The sequence below is a fragment of the Adelges cooleyi genome, unplaced genomic scaffold, assembly GCF_023614345.1.
Source record: "Adelges cooleyi isolate 19-005CV unplaced genomic scaffold, UGA_ACOO_1.1 ACOO_flye_CR_arks_rails_tigmint_CR_PRNA_247, whole genome shotgun sequence".
Taxonomy (NCBI): domain Eukaryota; kingdom Metazoa; phylum Arthropoda; class Insecta; order Hemiptera; family Adelgidae; genus Adelges; species Adelges cooleyi.
The window spans coordinates 7,093,216-7,108,598 of record NW_026095912.1 but is presented as its reverse complement, the minus strand read 5'-3'; the positions used below and the strand labels follow the sequence as shown (position 1 = coordinate 7,108,598).

The 15,383-nt window shown below is 30.1% G+C and overlaps 1 protein-coding gene across 1 annotated transcript; it reads right to left on the bottom strand.

The window, feature by feature from the left end:
* Nucleotides 1-4,099: 4,099 nt before the first annotated feature.
* On the bottom strand, nucleotides 4,100-15,361 carry LOC126836711 (spondin-1-like). The gene is made up of 11 exons (XM_050570320.1): nucleotides 15,116-15,361; nucleotides 13,530-13,803; nucleotides 13,014-13,158; nucleotides 11,891-12,097; nucleotides 10,862-10,985; nucleotides 10,668-10,798; nucleotides 6,456-6,684; nucleotides 6,224-6,395; nucleotides 5,674-5,896; nucleotides 5,393-5,603; nucleotides 4,100-4,618 (listed from the first exon to the last, which is right to left on the bottom strand). The coding sequence occupies exons 1-11, from the start codon at nucleotides 15,300-15,302 to the stop codon at nucleotides 4,446-4,448; spliced, it is 2,076 nt and encodes a 691-aa protein (XP_050426277.1). The 5' UTR covers nucleotides 15,303-15,361; the 3' UTR covers nucleotides 4,100-4,445.
* Between the last annotated feature and the right edge of the window lie 22 nt (nucleotides 15,362-15,383).

Sequence of the window (15,383 nt, the reverse complement as noted above, 5' to 3'; positions counted from 1 at the left end):
ACTAACTCAATATAGTAATCTGAACAATTATTAGGTGGATACCTACTGCGTTTTAAAAAATAACTGCAATTATGTAGTTTTTCTTGTTAAAATATGTTTGTTCAGATATTTTACAATATTATAAAATGTCCAAATATTACATTTGTTTAGTATTTTACAGAGCTTAATCGATTTTTGAAACTTAAATGGTAAGGTATATATATTTAATTACATTTTTAAATTTATTATAGTTTGATGACAATTTTTACTAGTCAATAATTCAGTTTTGAATAATTACTTATTAAAGTTTAAAATTTAGGACGGGAGCAAGGCTTCCACTCCTCACCTCCCAACTAGGTATTGACGAGTCAAAATGTTCAACAAATTATTCTTACTTTAAAAAGTTAAATAAATACATACGTCACCAAAAATAAGATCTATAAATTTTCAGTCATTATAGGGGAAAATAAATGTCTTAATAAAACACCCTGTACAGCTGTTAACAGAGTATTCCGACATATGTAATGCCTAGAGCAAAAACGGGTATTATATAAATCAACGTACTTTTAGACAATATGTTAATTTATGTTTTTTGGTCATTCTAGATTCCGGATCTATTATAAGCCGTCTTATAAATATTCAATTTTAATAACATTAATGATGTAAAATAACAAATATACAATAAATGACTTGTGTCCTTTTATATACAAAAATATCGTGACCGTAAATCTTCTAACCAAGGTATTATTCTTTTCTAACAAACTTGTATTAAAAACATGTATTGACTTGTGCTCGTTTCCAGAATGTAGGTATTTCATTGGCAACTGCGTCGTCTAATGTCGGTACCTAGGTTATTTATATTATCTGCGTCAATGTTTTCATAATAATAATTGTTGTTAGTTGATGTTTTTCTGTTATACTCTTATTTTGTTTCGGATAAGGAAAAACACTATTATGATTTATGACCAACAATTAAATTAGTGTTAATTATTTGTATAACCTTCGCTCTCCTCCCTCAAGCGAGCAGAACTACACCAATTATCGCCAATACAGATATTCTTGTATTTTTTTTCAACACAGGTACAACAACGGTCGTTATTGTAATCGTTTCACCAAATTTATTGGAGTTGAATAAAACACTAGCGTCTTATCGTCGCTAAATTAAATTATAAATTAACCACAGACAATAGAAACAATAATGAATGGACATAATTTATTCAACTATTTACAATACACTGTCATCCGCGATGGTCTAACCTACTATATTGAGTACTAAAAAAACAACATGACATGCATAGTTATATAATAATATATAAGTGACAACCACTAAACTGTTATTGCATTAATTAACGCTATATAATAATAATAATAATAATAATAGGCTATAATAGTAAAAATGGACAAGACAACCTGTTGGCTGTCACCTTGGTAATAGGTAAAACGGGTATCAGATGTTTATTTCGAGCTGATTTGACTACTCTTTTTTTAATTTGCCAAAACAATTTCGAGTTTTGAGTTCTTGGACGATTTTCCGAATTTTTGGGTGACTCGGTTTTGAATAAATAATGTAGCTCATCATTATTTTTTTTTTTGTACACAACAAATAGAAAGCAACCTACGATTTGAGAATTCAAATGCATTTTAAAGTACATTTTAATTGACCGTTTATTAACATCAGATCACAGTAACAATTGTCCGAAATAAAAATAGGGTGAACAAAAACCAAAAGTGTAAATTTAACGTACAGCCAAAAATATGTTGTGATAGAAATGTAAAAAATCCTAACACATTTTGTAGATTGCTTAATAATATGGTATATTAAGGAAGAAAATAACTAATTAATTTAACGAGTTGAGAAAAAGCCTATGACTTGACTGGATTACAGTTTTGTTTTATCATAATAATCATAATACTCAACTAATTTAGTGGCTGGGGTGATATTTTGTAACTTCTTTCATGGTTAAATTAACGTTGAAAACTTTTGGTATATTTTGTCAATGAATGTAAATTATTTATATCTACTATGATCGACATTCAAGGGTACATTACTTAACTTCATCATCAAAACACTATTTTTTTTTTTTTATTAATTGTTGTCAGTTTTTAATTATTATTCAAAATTTGGCAGCTGTATCCAGGAAGAAGATAAAAATGTATAGTTGGCAAAGTATCAACAATAAAAATATCATATTTGAAAATAATAATTATACTCTTACTACTAATTTTATGTTTTTTATCGTTAGATAACTAGTTTTAATATATTATAACTAATTCAAAGACCACTACATTACTCTATTTTGATTTTTGTTGTTATCGATAATATAATTTAGTTGTTTGATACAAAGTACCGATTATAATTTTTTAAACTATATTTGTAGTATAATAAAATACATTTTCTTAAGCCAAAACCAGATTTTAAATCTTTACGGTTAACGATTTTTTTTAAAGGGTCTAAGCCCGCAAGACTTAGACAGGTATTATGAATTGTGCGAAAATAAAAGCGACCAAATGGCATTTTGTTATGTTTAAGAAAAACCGGAATGTACGTTTTACAAATTTGATAAAATCAATTACTGATCGTTAAAATAATTGAATTCAATTCGTTTCTTAAAAGGGTTATTATTATTAGGAAAATACTTAAATAATAAAATAAAATATATTAAAACATTAAAAAAAAAATATATTTGTAAAATAAAAATTAAAAAAAACATTTTGTGCAAACCAAAATAAATGATACAAGTGTACTGGTACCCTTTCCGTTTATTAGTGGATAAATAATAATCTATTATTTCAACATAACGCTGTGCAAAACCGAGTAGGTATTCTAATTTTTTTTTAAATTTTTACCAGTATGTTTGATAGTTGCTTAAATGGACCGATTACATTGTAGCTCAAGGCTCTATGGTACATAGTTTAAGTGCTATCGGATGGGATAGGTGTTATTCATACCCGGCAATGGGATTCACTCATCAACTCGAACGGGCTTTTAACGATATTTTAACGACAATCGATTTGTAATCACAGTTTTATTGGTATTTCAAAACACACTTAGGATTCACTGTGGAAATATGTATATAAAGGGTGATTCATTAAGGATAAAACGCTAATTTTCACGAAAAAAAATTATATATATATATAAAAAAAAAATTTATATATATATATAATTATTTTTCGTGAAAATTAGCGTTTTATTCTTAATGAAAAAAGTTAATTAAATATTTACGTTACCATTTAAATTTAAAAAGTTGAGGCCAAATTTGAATGCATCGAATACATTCTTAAAAATGGCTTTTGTCTTAATACAGTTTTGTTGCACATTGTAATCCAGTAGTACAAACTCCAATAATTAAATTGTGCGACACAACTTTACTTTGTATTTAAAACAAAAACCCAAATATATATTTAATACATTTTAAAGGATTTAAGAACTTAAATATATATCAACATGTCTGGTTTAAGCCTAGGTTATTAGAGTGTGATGTGATTAGTTTAATTTCAACAGTTATACAAAAATTTAAACAAATATTCCAATATCAAAGTTCTCTTTGGGAAAAAAATATAATATACTGTTAATTTAATTGATATAAGTATATGTTACAGCTAAATATTATTCAATATGTTATTATATAATGTGTGCAAAGGGCGCATGTAGGTAATCGGAAACGTGCCTATCATGATAGGAAACTTAAAGACATTTCCCACATTAACCTCTGGAGTTATACCGTATTAAGGAAAGGAATTGGCTTTCAGATAATTTGATATCCGCTGGCTCTTGGCCCACGCAATACTCATATTAAATTCATTTAAAATTCTGGTTTTTACAAACTTATAAGGAAATCACTCATTTCGGATATAATTTAACCCTTCACTGTATGAATTTGTTTTACCATATGCTATAAATGTACTTAATACTACTTAAAAATATAAAAATAATTTTTTTTTTTAGTTTAGGTTTTATGGAAAACGCTAATTAAAGAACTGTACCAAATATGGAACATTATGCAGTGAAGGGTTAACGATGTAATAAATCATAATATGTTCATTGTAACGATCCATCAACTAAATGAGCTGTGAAATATTTTGAGCCAATATATTGTATTCTTGTAAAAATAACTCATTTTTTTATTCAACCCATCGGTTAGTAGGTTATATATATATTGAAGTGATACAAGTATAACAAGTTTATTCGCAGGGGAAAACACAACTTATTTTGAGTATTTCTAATTAAAATTTGCATTTTACAACACAAAAATATTACATTATTGACCTAGTGCCTAAACAGAACTACCGTTGAGTCAATAAGTAGCAATAAAATAATTAATTACTAATTACCATTTACAAAGTGATAATTTGTATTTATATTGGGTACTTAAAAAGGAAAAGAAAAAAAACATAATATTTTTTATACTTATAACAATTTCATAACCGACAACGTCGTAAAGTCATAGGTTATATTTTGAATGCATTTATGTGACTTTGCGACAAACGTTGTAGCATTCGTTGGCGCTTTTAAAATTGTTTTCGTTTCCTCGACAACCGCCGTACTTAAACGGTCGGCAAGTCCTGGAGTCCTTGTCGTAGTAATACCGGATGGTATTCAGACTGCAAGCCCCCTCGTTTTTGTCTTGAGTACAAATTTCTGAAACAAAGTCACATAATTTTATTCGAGCGCAGAACAACAATGATTGTAAAACAAGGCTGAGAATCAAACCCTCAAAAAAACTAAGCAACACATAAATAACTTATATTTATTTGATGTACTGTTTAGAAGCTTTATACATCGATTATGGAAAACTATATACTGAACTATTTGACTTGAACAATAATTATAAGTACGATTTTGTACGAATTGATTAGTGCCGCGATTTCATCAAAACTATTTTCAAGAACTCAAAATTTAAGAGATAATAACATAATATCGTTATATCTGCATACGGTCGGTAATACACATTATCGCATTATTAATTAATGTAATCGGGTCAGGTTATTTGGACGTGACACTTAAGGAGTTCTGCATTTTAATCATTTTTTTTTTTGTGTAGCGTCACGTCCGAAACTCATATGAATAGAACAGATTTTTTTCTGTTCATTTTTTTTCATCACATATTTATTTGTGTTTTTACAAAAAACGATAGCCAACATTACCCCCCAAAAACAAATACAATAAGATTGAAATTCACTAGCTGACCTAAATGATAGCATTTGATGGCATGTAAAACGCAGATGCCCGATCAAACTAATTTGTGTTCTGAGAAACGTCCACTCAGTAAGTAACGCTCTGGTCAAATAACATTATACCCAGGCCACGTGCTAGCTATACTATAAGTAAGTTCGGTTTATGGAGCTTATCATTTAACGAGTCTAAGTCCGAAAATGTAGTTTAAAACTTAAAATTTAATTCTCTGACTATTACCCTTAGCCAGGGAGCTGGTAATGGCACAAGTGGGTCTGATCCCGTTGCACACCTTAGTCTCCTCTAACACGACGTTTTCGTAGCACTTAGTGAAGTTTTCTTCGGATACCAAAAGCAGTCTTGACCTGAGCGTTATGCCTTGCCCGCAGGTCACGTTGCACGGACTCCACGTGCTCCATTCGGTAACCGGACATTCACCGGTGTCGGTTCTCTGCAAGTTGAATACAATAAAAAACAAAAAATTACCTTTATTGTATTTTGACCGTCTTCTTACTTCTTACCTCGTCAACGGTTTTAGTGCAGGCCGGCATCATGCATTTCTTCTTCATCACCAGACCTATGTGACGGCATTTCTTGTAACTAGAATATTCCAAAAATTGTCTGGTTCGCATCATAAATCCAATGCCGCAAGACACCGAACACTGTGACATGGGCGTCCACTCAGTAGTATTACACCTGGCGTCGTCCAACAGCAAACTGTCGTCTTCCTGTTCCGTTTCACCACTAAAAGAAAATGAAACAACAAAAAAATAACAGTTTACTTTCCTCCAAATCACTTAATAATAATCGTTCTCGTCTGCTAACTACCCTTTGCGGTCTACTATTGGCATAAATCTCCCAAGCTTCTTTTTGTACACTCATTTCAAATTCTATCCTACTGTCCTAATCGCTCTACACGTCCATCGCAATATTCTCATTTCAGCTCCTTCCGTTCAAGTTCTATCCCTCTTGGTCAATGTCATGAGAAATCGCATACCAACTGCCCTACTATTTCTACATTAGTAGAGTGCTTATGATATTAACGTCTACTGACTATGTTTCTAGACTTACGGGCAAATAGGAACTGAAGACAAACACATTTCCTTGGAGACCAACTGTCTGTCACAACCAGCCTTCTTGGCAGCGGCCTCGTTCAAGTATTTCCGACTCCTCGACCTGAGTCCTTTACCGCATGACACGTTGCATTCGCTCCACTCAGAGTACTTAGAAACGGCACATTCCTCTATAACAAATAGATATTTTTCAATTAAAACCAAACCTGTAGAAATCGATAAGGGCTCACGTCTCGATGCGTCTTGGGTGTTCTCGGAAACGGCCAGTTCATCGATCAGGTCCGTGATGATCTTGTCCGAACACGATTTAGGTATGACATTGATCCTGTTCAGGTGGAGGCGAGCAAGTGGAGCTATTTCCCGGCCTTGCTCATCAAAAAACGGTGATGCGGGGTCGTCAGGGTAGGTGGAACTAATGCGGTATAAGCGTTCGTGAGGAAGCGTTTCCTGGTTGTGAGACTTGTAAAATAAAGAAAGGAGGAAACGTTATTTCTAACCATAAATCGGAATTAAAAATATGAGAAAATATTTTTTTTTAGCTTTGACTAATAAATATTATAGACTAATATGCAAACATATTCTTTTTCAGCATTTCAATTTCCAAGAGCCAGTCAATACTGTCTCTCCTCTAATTTCTTCGCAATTTCTTTAATTACTTCACACAAGATTTTCATGTCTATATTTTATAACATCCATTTACTTCTTCTTCGGTATACACACATCTCTTAAGTCTTAACTTTTCTAAGCTAATCTTTCTTACCCGTTTTACTATTATATTTTTCCTGCTATAGGTAAAACACCCAAACATACTCTTGTGTACTCATTCCTAATCACTTCACACATTCATCTCAATATTCTCATTTTTGCTGTTACCATAGCTTCGATTTAAAGTCAAATACTCATTTTTATAAACAACTGTTGGTCTCACTACAGTTATATAAAATTGTATTTTATTAAAAAACTAAATAGCCATTACTTACCCTCCGCCTCCCCCCCAAAAAAAAAAAAATTAAGTGTAAATTTTTTTTTATAAATTTCATAATTGGAACTTGGCCTAAATAAACTATTTTTTTATGAAAACCTGTATCTACCATGGTAATTTGAGCTAGAAAAAATGCATGTACAGATTTGTTTAATTATAAAACAAGGCCATTTGGAAACAATTAATTGTTGTTTGAACGGACACTGATATTGTTGGTTGTTTCCGGATTAGAAATTTGCGGGAACCGTTTCACACATTTCCCCTATTCTCTATACCAAAACAATGCTCTTGCTTTAGTTGGCGTAGATAAAAGAACAGAGAACGGCTGTTGCCTCTAAAAATATATTAAACCACACTTTTACTACAATTGGTTAAATTAGTATATTTAAAACGTTACCGTTAATATTAAATATTTAACTAAGCTTTATAAAGTTTAAATATTTAACAATAGCCAGAGTCTAATTTAAACATAATAATATAATTACACGTGTAAGCCATAACGCCAAATTACTTTGAGGGGGCCCTTCCCATGAATGATAAATTAAATACATACAATCACAAAAAATTAAAATAGCCGCATTTAAAATACATATTATATATTTTTAAACTTTTTAACGAAATTTTTATTGTATAATTTAAATATATTTAATAAAAATAATAAGAATAACCTTGTACACGTATTGTTGCTCTGGTGTAAGCGGAGAATTAATAACATGTAATTAAATGTAAACGTATGCAGTTGTTATAGATTTTCAAATGGTTCATTCATTGTAGTTTTATAACTTGTAGATATCAATGAGTTTTATTGTAACTATTAATGGAATTAAGTAGTAATATGATCTTTTTAAATACGAATTTCTAAACTTATATTTTCTCCATTTAAGTGTTTTTATCATAGACCTCTCACTATATTAAGTCTATGGGTTTTACACAACATGTAATGATGTAATGGATTGTGATTTGTGTTATCGTTGAACATTGTATAATTTTTATCCAAACCAGTTTTGTACTGTGTGTATTATGCTCGTGCGGTTTAGTCAAATATATTAGCATAATAGGCAACACAAGACGTCAAAGGAAACAAAAAAAAATATACTTGTATATACGTCATTATTCACCTCACAACAGTATTTAACATAATTGGTATTATAATATGACGGTTATTTGTGTGCAAAATTGAATTTAATTAAATGAAAAAAAAAATAAATTCAGATGTACCGTTTTTTATTAGAATTTTTGTTTTGAAACACAAACAACATTAATTATTTATGGAAATCATTTAATTGGAGGTTAAATATAAATTTTAATATAAACCCAATCTAAATTTTCAAACGGCAAAATAAGTATGGTATTAAGTATGGTAAAACTTAAAATTTAAAACGTACTAACTTTTGTATTATTATTAAAATTTATTTATTTTTAATTAAAATTATTTACTAGAAATAAGTGTTTAGTGTATTTAAATCATTTTTACTGTAATTGTGATTTGTATTGTTATATTTATCTGCGACACTAGTAGTGTAAGCGCCATATTGACAAAAACAAATATTGCTCTTATTAAGAATATAAATTAATTTAAAAATCAAATTAATTTGTTATTGTCTAATTAACAAATCAAAATAACCTTATAAGTGAATACTATATTTATTGAGTATATATACTCAATGCTATAATCTATACAAGAAAGTTGTTCACGCTCAATGCTACCTTCTGACTTATCACTATGTGTTTTTTAAACACCATTTTTAAATTGCATTAACACAGGTATTCTTTATAAAACGTTTAAAGAGGAAAAACGAATATTCATCACTAATATTATCGTTATTTTCATTAAATAAAATAATAAAATAGTATTATACAAATATAAAATATATAAATATTCAATTCAGTTATTAATACATAAAATAAATAAATAAATAAAACAAATATTATAATAAAATAAATATATAAGTTGAGTATTTATTTTTAAAATTAATTTAAAAAAAATGTATATACCCAAACATTTAATTTGATAAATCTATTTTCGATACTTATGTTTGATATTTATTTCGAGATTGTATTTTACTGTACTTAGAAAACTTGTTTTGTTTCGAGTTTATCAAGTTTGGTCTATTTAGTATATTATTAATAAGGAACATGTTATACAATATTTTTACGACATTATGATGCATAAAAAAAAAAGGAGCAGCATAGATCTGTTATATAATTTAGTGTAAAAAATATTTACCTAGGGTAAATTTAATGGGTAAATTTTTGCCTATTTTTGTAAACTTTTAAAGTTTGATTTAATTTCAAAAATACGCCTCTTGTGTTTCGCTTGGAAATATGAACTAATGTGCTTCTGCCAAAATTGATGCCATCATCGCAGGATGCTCGGCGGATTAATAATAATGTTGTATACTAATGCCATGCATATGCAAATGCGCTTGAACTTGCCAGACCCGGCTGTGAGGTTTTGCATTTAATTGTTATTTGTTTTAGATACCATATGTTTATAATTGACCATACAATTCGATTCCTTGATGCGTCACGTTCTTTGGGAAGACCATCGCAAATAACACATAGTTAATTTTGAAATAATACAAAGTGCAATCACAAGGTCGAATGTGAGAACGCCCTATGAATCCAAATGATATAGGCCATGCAAAAATTATTAATATTTTAAAATTCAGAGTTGAAACAACATTTAATTTATAGTCATAAAGGGTTTAAGTAACTCCAAAGACTAATATACAACAAAAAAACATCTAAAATTTTTTCTTAATGCCAACCTATATGGGGTAATTCGTTAACTATGGCCCAGTTAATAACTTAGAAGATATAAGACATTTTTAAATTATTTTTATCAAAATTGATTTGATTTAATAAAAAATATTTTTTTAAAACATTTGACAAAAATTATAATTTTGAAAATGCAGGCATTTATAAACTATTACATAATTAATAAAAAAAATTTCGGTATTCATTGGGTAGATAATTATTATCCCATGTCAAAAACGTATTACATATACCTACATAATATACAAAGATATGTAGGAGTACAGATCAATGATGAATAATTGTTATTTAATATGTTTAATTACAAAACTATGTAGAATACCTACTCAGGCATCAGATTAAATCTAACTGAAACTTGAATGGTGAATATAGACGAATTTTGTGTAATCATTGAGTATATATTGTATTATTCAATAATAAATTGTTGTAATTATAATTATTGTTATTATAATAATAGTATTATTCCTATTGTACCTTTATATAAATATCCTCTTTCAACCCCATAAAGAATCCTTCCCATCAATCGTTTTGGTACAAAAAAATTCACTACATTCACGTCGCATAGCAATCTTTTATACTTGGTCATTTTTTTTTTGTCTTTTCAAACCCATCTATTTCATAATATTGCACTGGCAGCTCAGTAACATTGCTGAGCATCACTTGTTTGTATCTGTGTACTTACCAAGTAAGACCGGCCGCTGTCGGTACCGGCGTCGTAAGCGTACAAGTCAACAGTTCTGGTCCGAGCCCACTGGCAGTCTTTTTCGCACAGGTTGTAGCCGTTAACGCCCACGAACCAATCAGGAGATGGTCCTGAAAGCATTTTTTTTACATTCAGCATGATGTTTATTAAGATATTAAAAGTAATAGAATTACCAATCATGCTGCCCATTGAAACGAAATGATGTTTCCGGTCAACCCGAAACTTAGACGTGGTGTTGGAGTTGACGCGAGGATGCCACAGGCCGGCAGCTTTGATCAGAGTCCTCAAATGTCTTTTCTGAATTTAGGACATAAAAAGCGTTAAAAATATTAACCATAAATAAAAAAAAATATTAAAAAATACCACTTAACACGTTGTTAAAACGTGGTACACGTTTACCACTTGTTAACCCAAACCCAATCAAGGTTGTGTTTGTGGCCAAACATTTTTCAAATTTTGATTTTTGCTTCTGTACTTACAGGCCACATGTGCTTAAGTTAGGGCACTGGGCAGTGTTAATCATATGTATAATTAAATAGTAATCTAGAAGGTATAATAAGTATTAAATAAAATCAGATTAGCCAATGTTCGTCGATAATGAATAATAATAATTATCTACCGTATTGTTGAATTAAATATTAATATATATTTTTCGGTGCCTAGTCAAAAGGTATCAAGTCAAAAACATTAACTTTTCTGGATTCTTCATAATAATAATTTAATTAATATTTCATCTAGATAAACTATAAGATATAATTTGTTTAAATCTAAATGAAACGCATTTTATATTTAGTTGATCGATAAATAGATTATCTAGATGAGACACTGCTTATAAGCCGAAATCATTTTTTTTTATTATGTAGAATGTAGATAGTAATAACAGAGTTATAATTAACTGAAATGGCAAACGCATAACTATTTGTATTATTTCGTAGAAAAACGGTACCAGTCATCATAATATTCAGGTAAATAATACAATCAGTACGATAAGGTAATCTATAATTTAACAATTTAATTAAAATCACTAGATTAATTATTGATTGCAAATATTATATAAAATTAATTTAGCTTAAATCGAAGCTTAAAAAAAAACTTTGTTCAGGGTTCTTAAGACATTACCAAGGCATTTGTTGCACGTTATTTTATTTTTTATTTTTGCCAGGGCTGATGGATAGTAGATTATTAAATATGAAGTTACCTACCTGTTGCCTAAGTTCGGATTCCAAAATGCCGGTGGATCCCCATTCGGCAAGCTGTCTGACCCCGTCGGTAGCCCATTGGCCTTCAGTGAAGAGCGAGAAGTTCTTGTCGTGCGACGCTCCTATAATGTCGCTGAAATGGGTCAACCACAGTGCGGTCGGAAAGTCTTTAGAGTGAGTTTTGGCCGACCAAAGTCCTTCGAATTTCATCTATAAGTATAAATTCAAAACGCGTTTCGGTGAATCACAAAGTGTGTTTTATTTAACAGCTGCTATAGAAAAAAATTCTAGAATAAAATTTCCAAGCAGAAGTTTTTCCATTCCCTCAGAATTTTTTTTTATATAAGTACTCAAAAAAAAAGTTATAGTTTTTTAAAACACATTTTAGAAAACTTTTAGAAAGTTACACCCATAATTATTCGCTGTACGGTTTAAAACTTTACAATTTACATCAACCACAAATAAAATACGACAGTATTCTTAATGTTTTAGGTGAAACTTTTAAGTCAAAGAATTTTTTTAATGTTCCTATAACTTTCATGATTGGAACTGTTTCAGACTAAGTTGATGGTATGACCCCATTTAGCTATTCAAATTATTATTTTAACATTATTTTCATTTATTATTGTTATTAAAATCACTTTCAGTTATAATTTCTGAAAACTTTTGACTCCCTCAATCCCAATATGCTCCATCCCTAGTGTGCTGGGTATTTTTTTTATCTTAAAATATTTTTTTAAGTTAAAAATAGTTTACTATTCCAAACAATAGGTAGGTATTTCAATTTTACTTACATGCACAGTATGCACAGATATACGTTTTCTGATATGTTTTATGACGTAAATCATGTATATATATATAACTTCAATTTAATTCCGTATAAACTATTGTCTATTTATAACCGACATCCGGCCAAAGACTAAGGTTAGATAAGGTTAGAGACGTACATACATAAAAAACTAACCGACGTTCAGAAGATGTTTCATAGAAAACTAACATGTTCTTAACAATATTTGTTTATAATAACAAACACTAATTCACGAATGGATAACATGAAATCATAATTGATTTTTGTATTAACCTACTTATTTCATTACAATAGTCAGTTTTTTTTTAACTTGCTTACCTCATACACGGCTTCGTCGCAAGCACAACATTTAGTGTCTTCTTCGGTCGGTCGACTCGAAGACGTTTCGACTAATTCGCACAACTCTGTGAGAAGTTCTGTTTCGTGGATTGTACCGGTCTGGTTAACTTGTGACAACAATGCTCTAAAAAAGTTACCTTTCAGCAAGAATAAGAAATGTTCACTCATACTTAAATTATGGCCAAGGCAATTCTTTGGGTGTACCTCAAAATCGAATCTCTCTTATCCGTCTTACTATTTTATTTTTCTTCATTCGTTCAACATTATCGAGCTCTAAAACAACTCAAACTGTATTTTATTTTATCTTTTCTTCTATTAATTTCCAAATTTCCTTTTAATAAGGTAACATATGTGAACATATTCCTAAAATTTGTATTTACTTTAACCTAGTCACCCCACTCGGCACTCATAAATCTCAACATTCACAACCATTTATTTCCCCCCTTAACTGTAGAAACCCTACTTTTCTTTTAAGACCGCTGTTTAAGTATTTACCTAATGTAAACACAACCGCTGCCGGATTTTGGAGCCATCCATACAAATTCGATTTTGGGCCTTTTGAGTTCTTCGACGGGTTTAGATTGCACTAATGTGTTGATACATTCAGGATGGAATGTCACGTCACCATCAGGTCCTTGTAACAGCTGTAGCGAACCTGCTCGATCAGGCGAAGCTGGATCTCCACATTCCTCTTCATCAACTTCGTCACATAACCTCTCAGCCGTCACCATAAACCAATTGAAGTCCAAGTTATCGCTGTCGACGGTTACTGTGTTAATAAATATTGTCAATAATAAGTATGATCGTTTAACTGATTCGATTTATAAAATTGTCACACCGTATCACAAACAGTAAACCAATGAGCAGAGATGGACAGGATTATTAATACCTGGTTACTGGATAATTATTTTTCAATTAATCAAAGTAATCCAGGATTACTTGGGTTAAAAATAATCCGTTATTCTAATGTTATGTTGAATTAATGGATTACAATTAATCCATTAATCCAAGATTACAGGATTACTACTTTGTTAAATTTTGAAAATAAATAAATGTTATTATTATTGCAATAAACTTTATTTTATTATAAAATAATTTTATTATTTTTTATTTGAATTAACTTCATTAACTAAATTAATAAAAATTCATGTTATAATACCATAATCGATTAAATATTTTAAATTTTTGGCCGTATAAAGTAAATTTACATGTACGATTTATGATCTTTAGACTTGCTGCATGTAGAAATCGGCTTAGCGTTAAATCGTATCCACAGTAAAAATAAAATATATTATTGTAAAAACAACAATATTTTTCAGCTCCTCGTCAAAGTAAAAAAATAATTTAAATACAACGTTTTGGACTAAAGGAATAAAAAAATAATCCATAATGTTAAATTACTGGAATAAATGTAATCCAATTTGTATTAATCCTGGATTAATAATGTAATCTGTAATCCGTAAACTAGAGATTACCTACTGATTATTAATGTATTCCGAAGTACGTAAATTAGGGCGATTACTGGATTAAATATGATCCTTAATCCAAAATCTCTGAATTATTGAAATTAATATAATCAAATTTTTTCATTAAACCCGGATTACAATTTATCCGTTTTCCTTTTGTAATAGATTACGGTGTAATCCATTTTGCCCATCTCATTGGCAATGAGAAACACCTAATATCAAAATTTTGTAACTCAAACTAGCTTTGTAAAACGTTTTATATTCAAAATTTGCCTCCTAAAAAGTAGGCTCTCCAAAAAATTCAACGCATGATACAAACCATTTAGACAAAAATTAATTGTGTCAATCCCTCTCCCCCCACCAAAGGTATTCTTATACATTCAGTATTACTAAATGCAAAAGTAAAAAAAGAACATCATTGTAAAATCGATACTTGCCTAGCTTCGAGTCTCGAGAGTTGAAGCCAAGATAAATGTATGACTACATTAAAATACAGAACCGAGGCTTGTTATTTACCATTGATTTTTAATAATGGGATTTATGGTAATTTTGTTAACTACATAGATCTGTCGATGGACGACTTATTTTGAGCAAGATAATTATTTGTGTACTCACCGCTGTAACCGGAGTGGGGTATGTACTTGTCGGGGTTACCAAAAATCGACATTTTGAAGCCATTTTGAGTAGATTTCAATTTTGCCCTGGCCGTCTCTAACGGTGCGAACCTCTCTTCGCACCCTCGACAGGTAACGAACAGTGCAAAACACAAAATTACAATATTGATTATCGTTTTTCGCCACATGGTCGACACGTCCCGTCACTGGTCTATAATCGAATGGCCCTGTGAGAGATCTAACACGAATAGTGTTTCATCATTCATTCG

Coding starts and splice junctions, on each gene's coding strand:
- LOC126836711 (XM_050570320.1), bottom strand. CDS start 15,302: ATGTGGCGAAAAACGATAATCAATATTGTAATTTTGTGTTTTGCACTG. Junction 13,804..15,115: donor ACCCCACTCCGGTTACAGCG/GTGAGTACACAA, acceptor TTATTAACACAG/TAACCGTCGACAGCGATAAC. Junction 12,098..13,013: donor GCGACGAAGCCGTGTATGAG/GTAAGCAAGTTA, acceptor TTATACTTATAG/ATGAAATTCGAAGGACTTTG.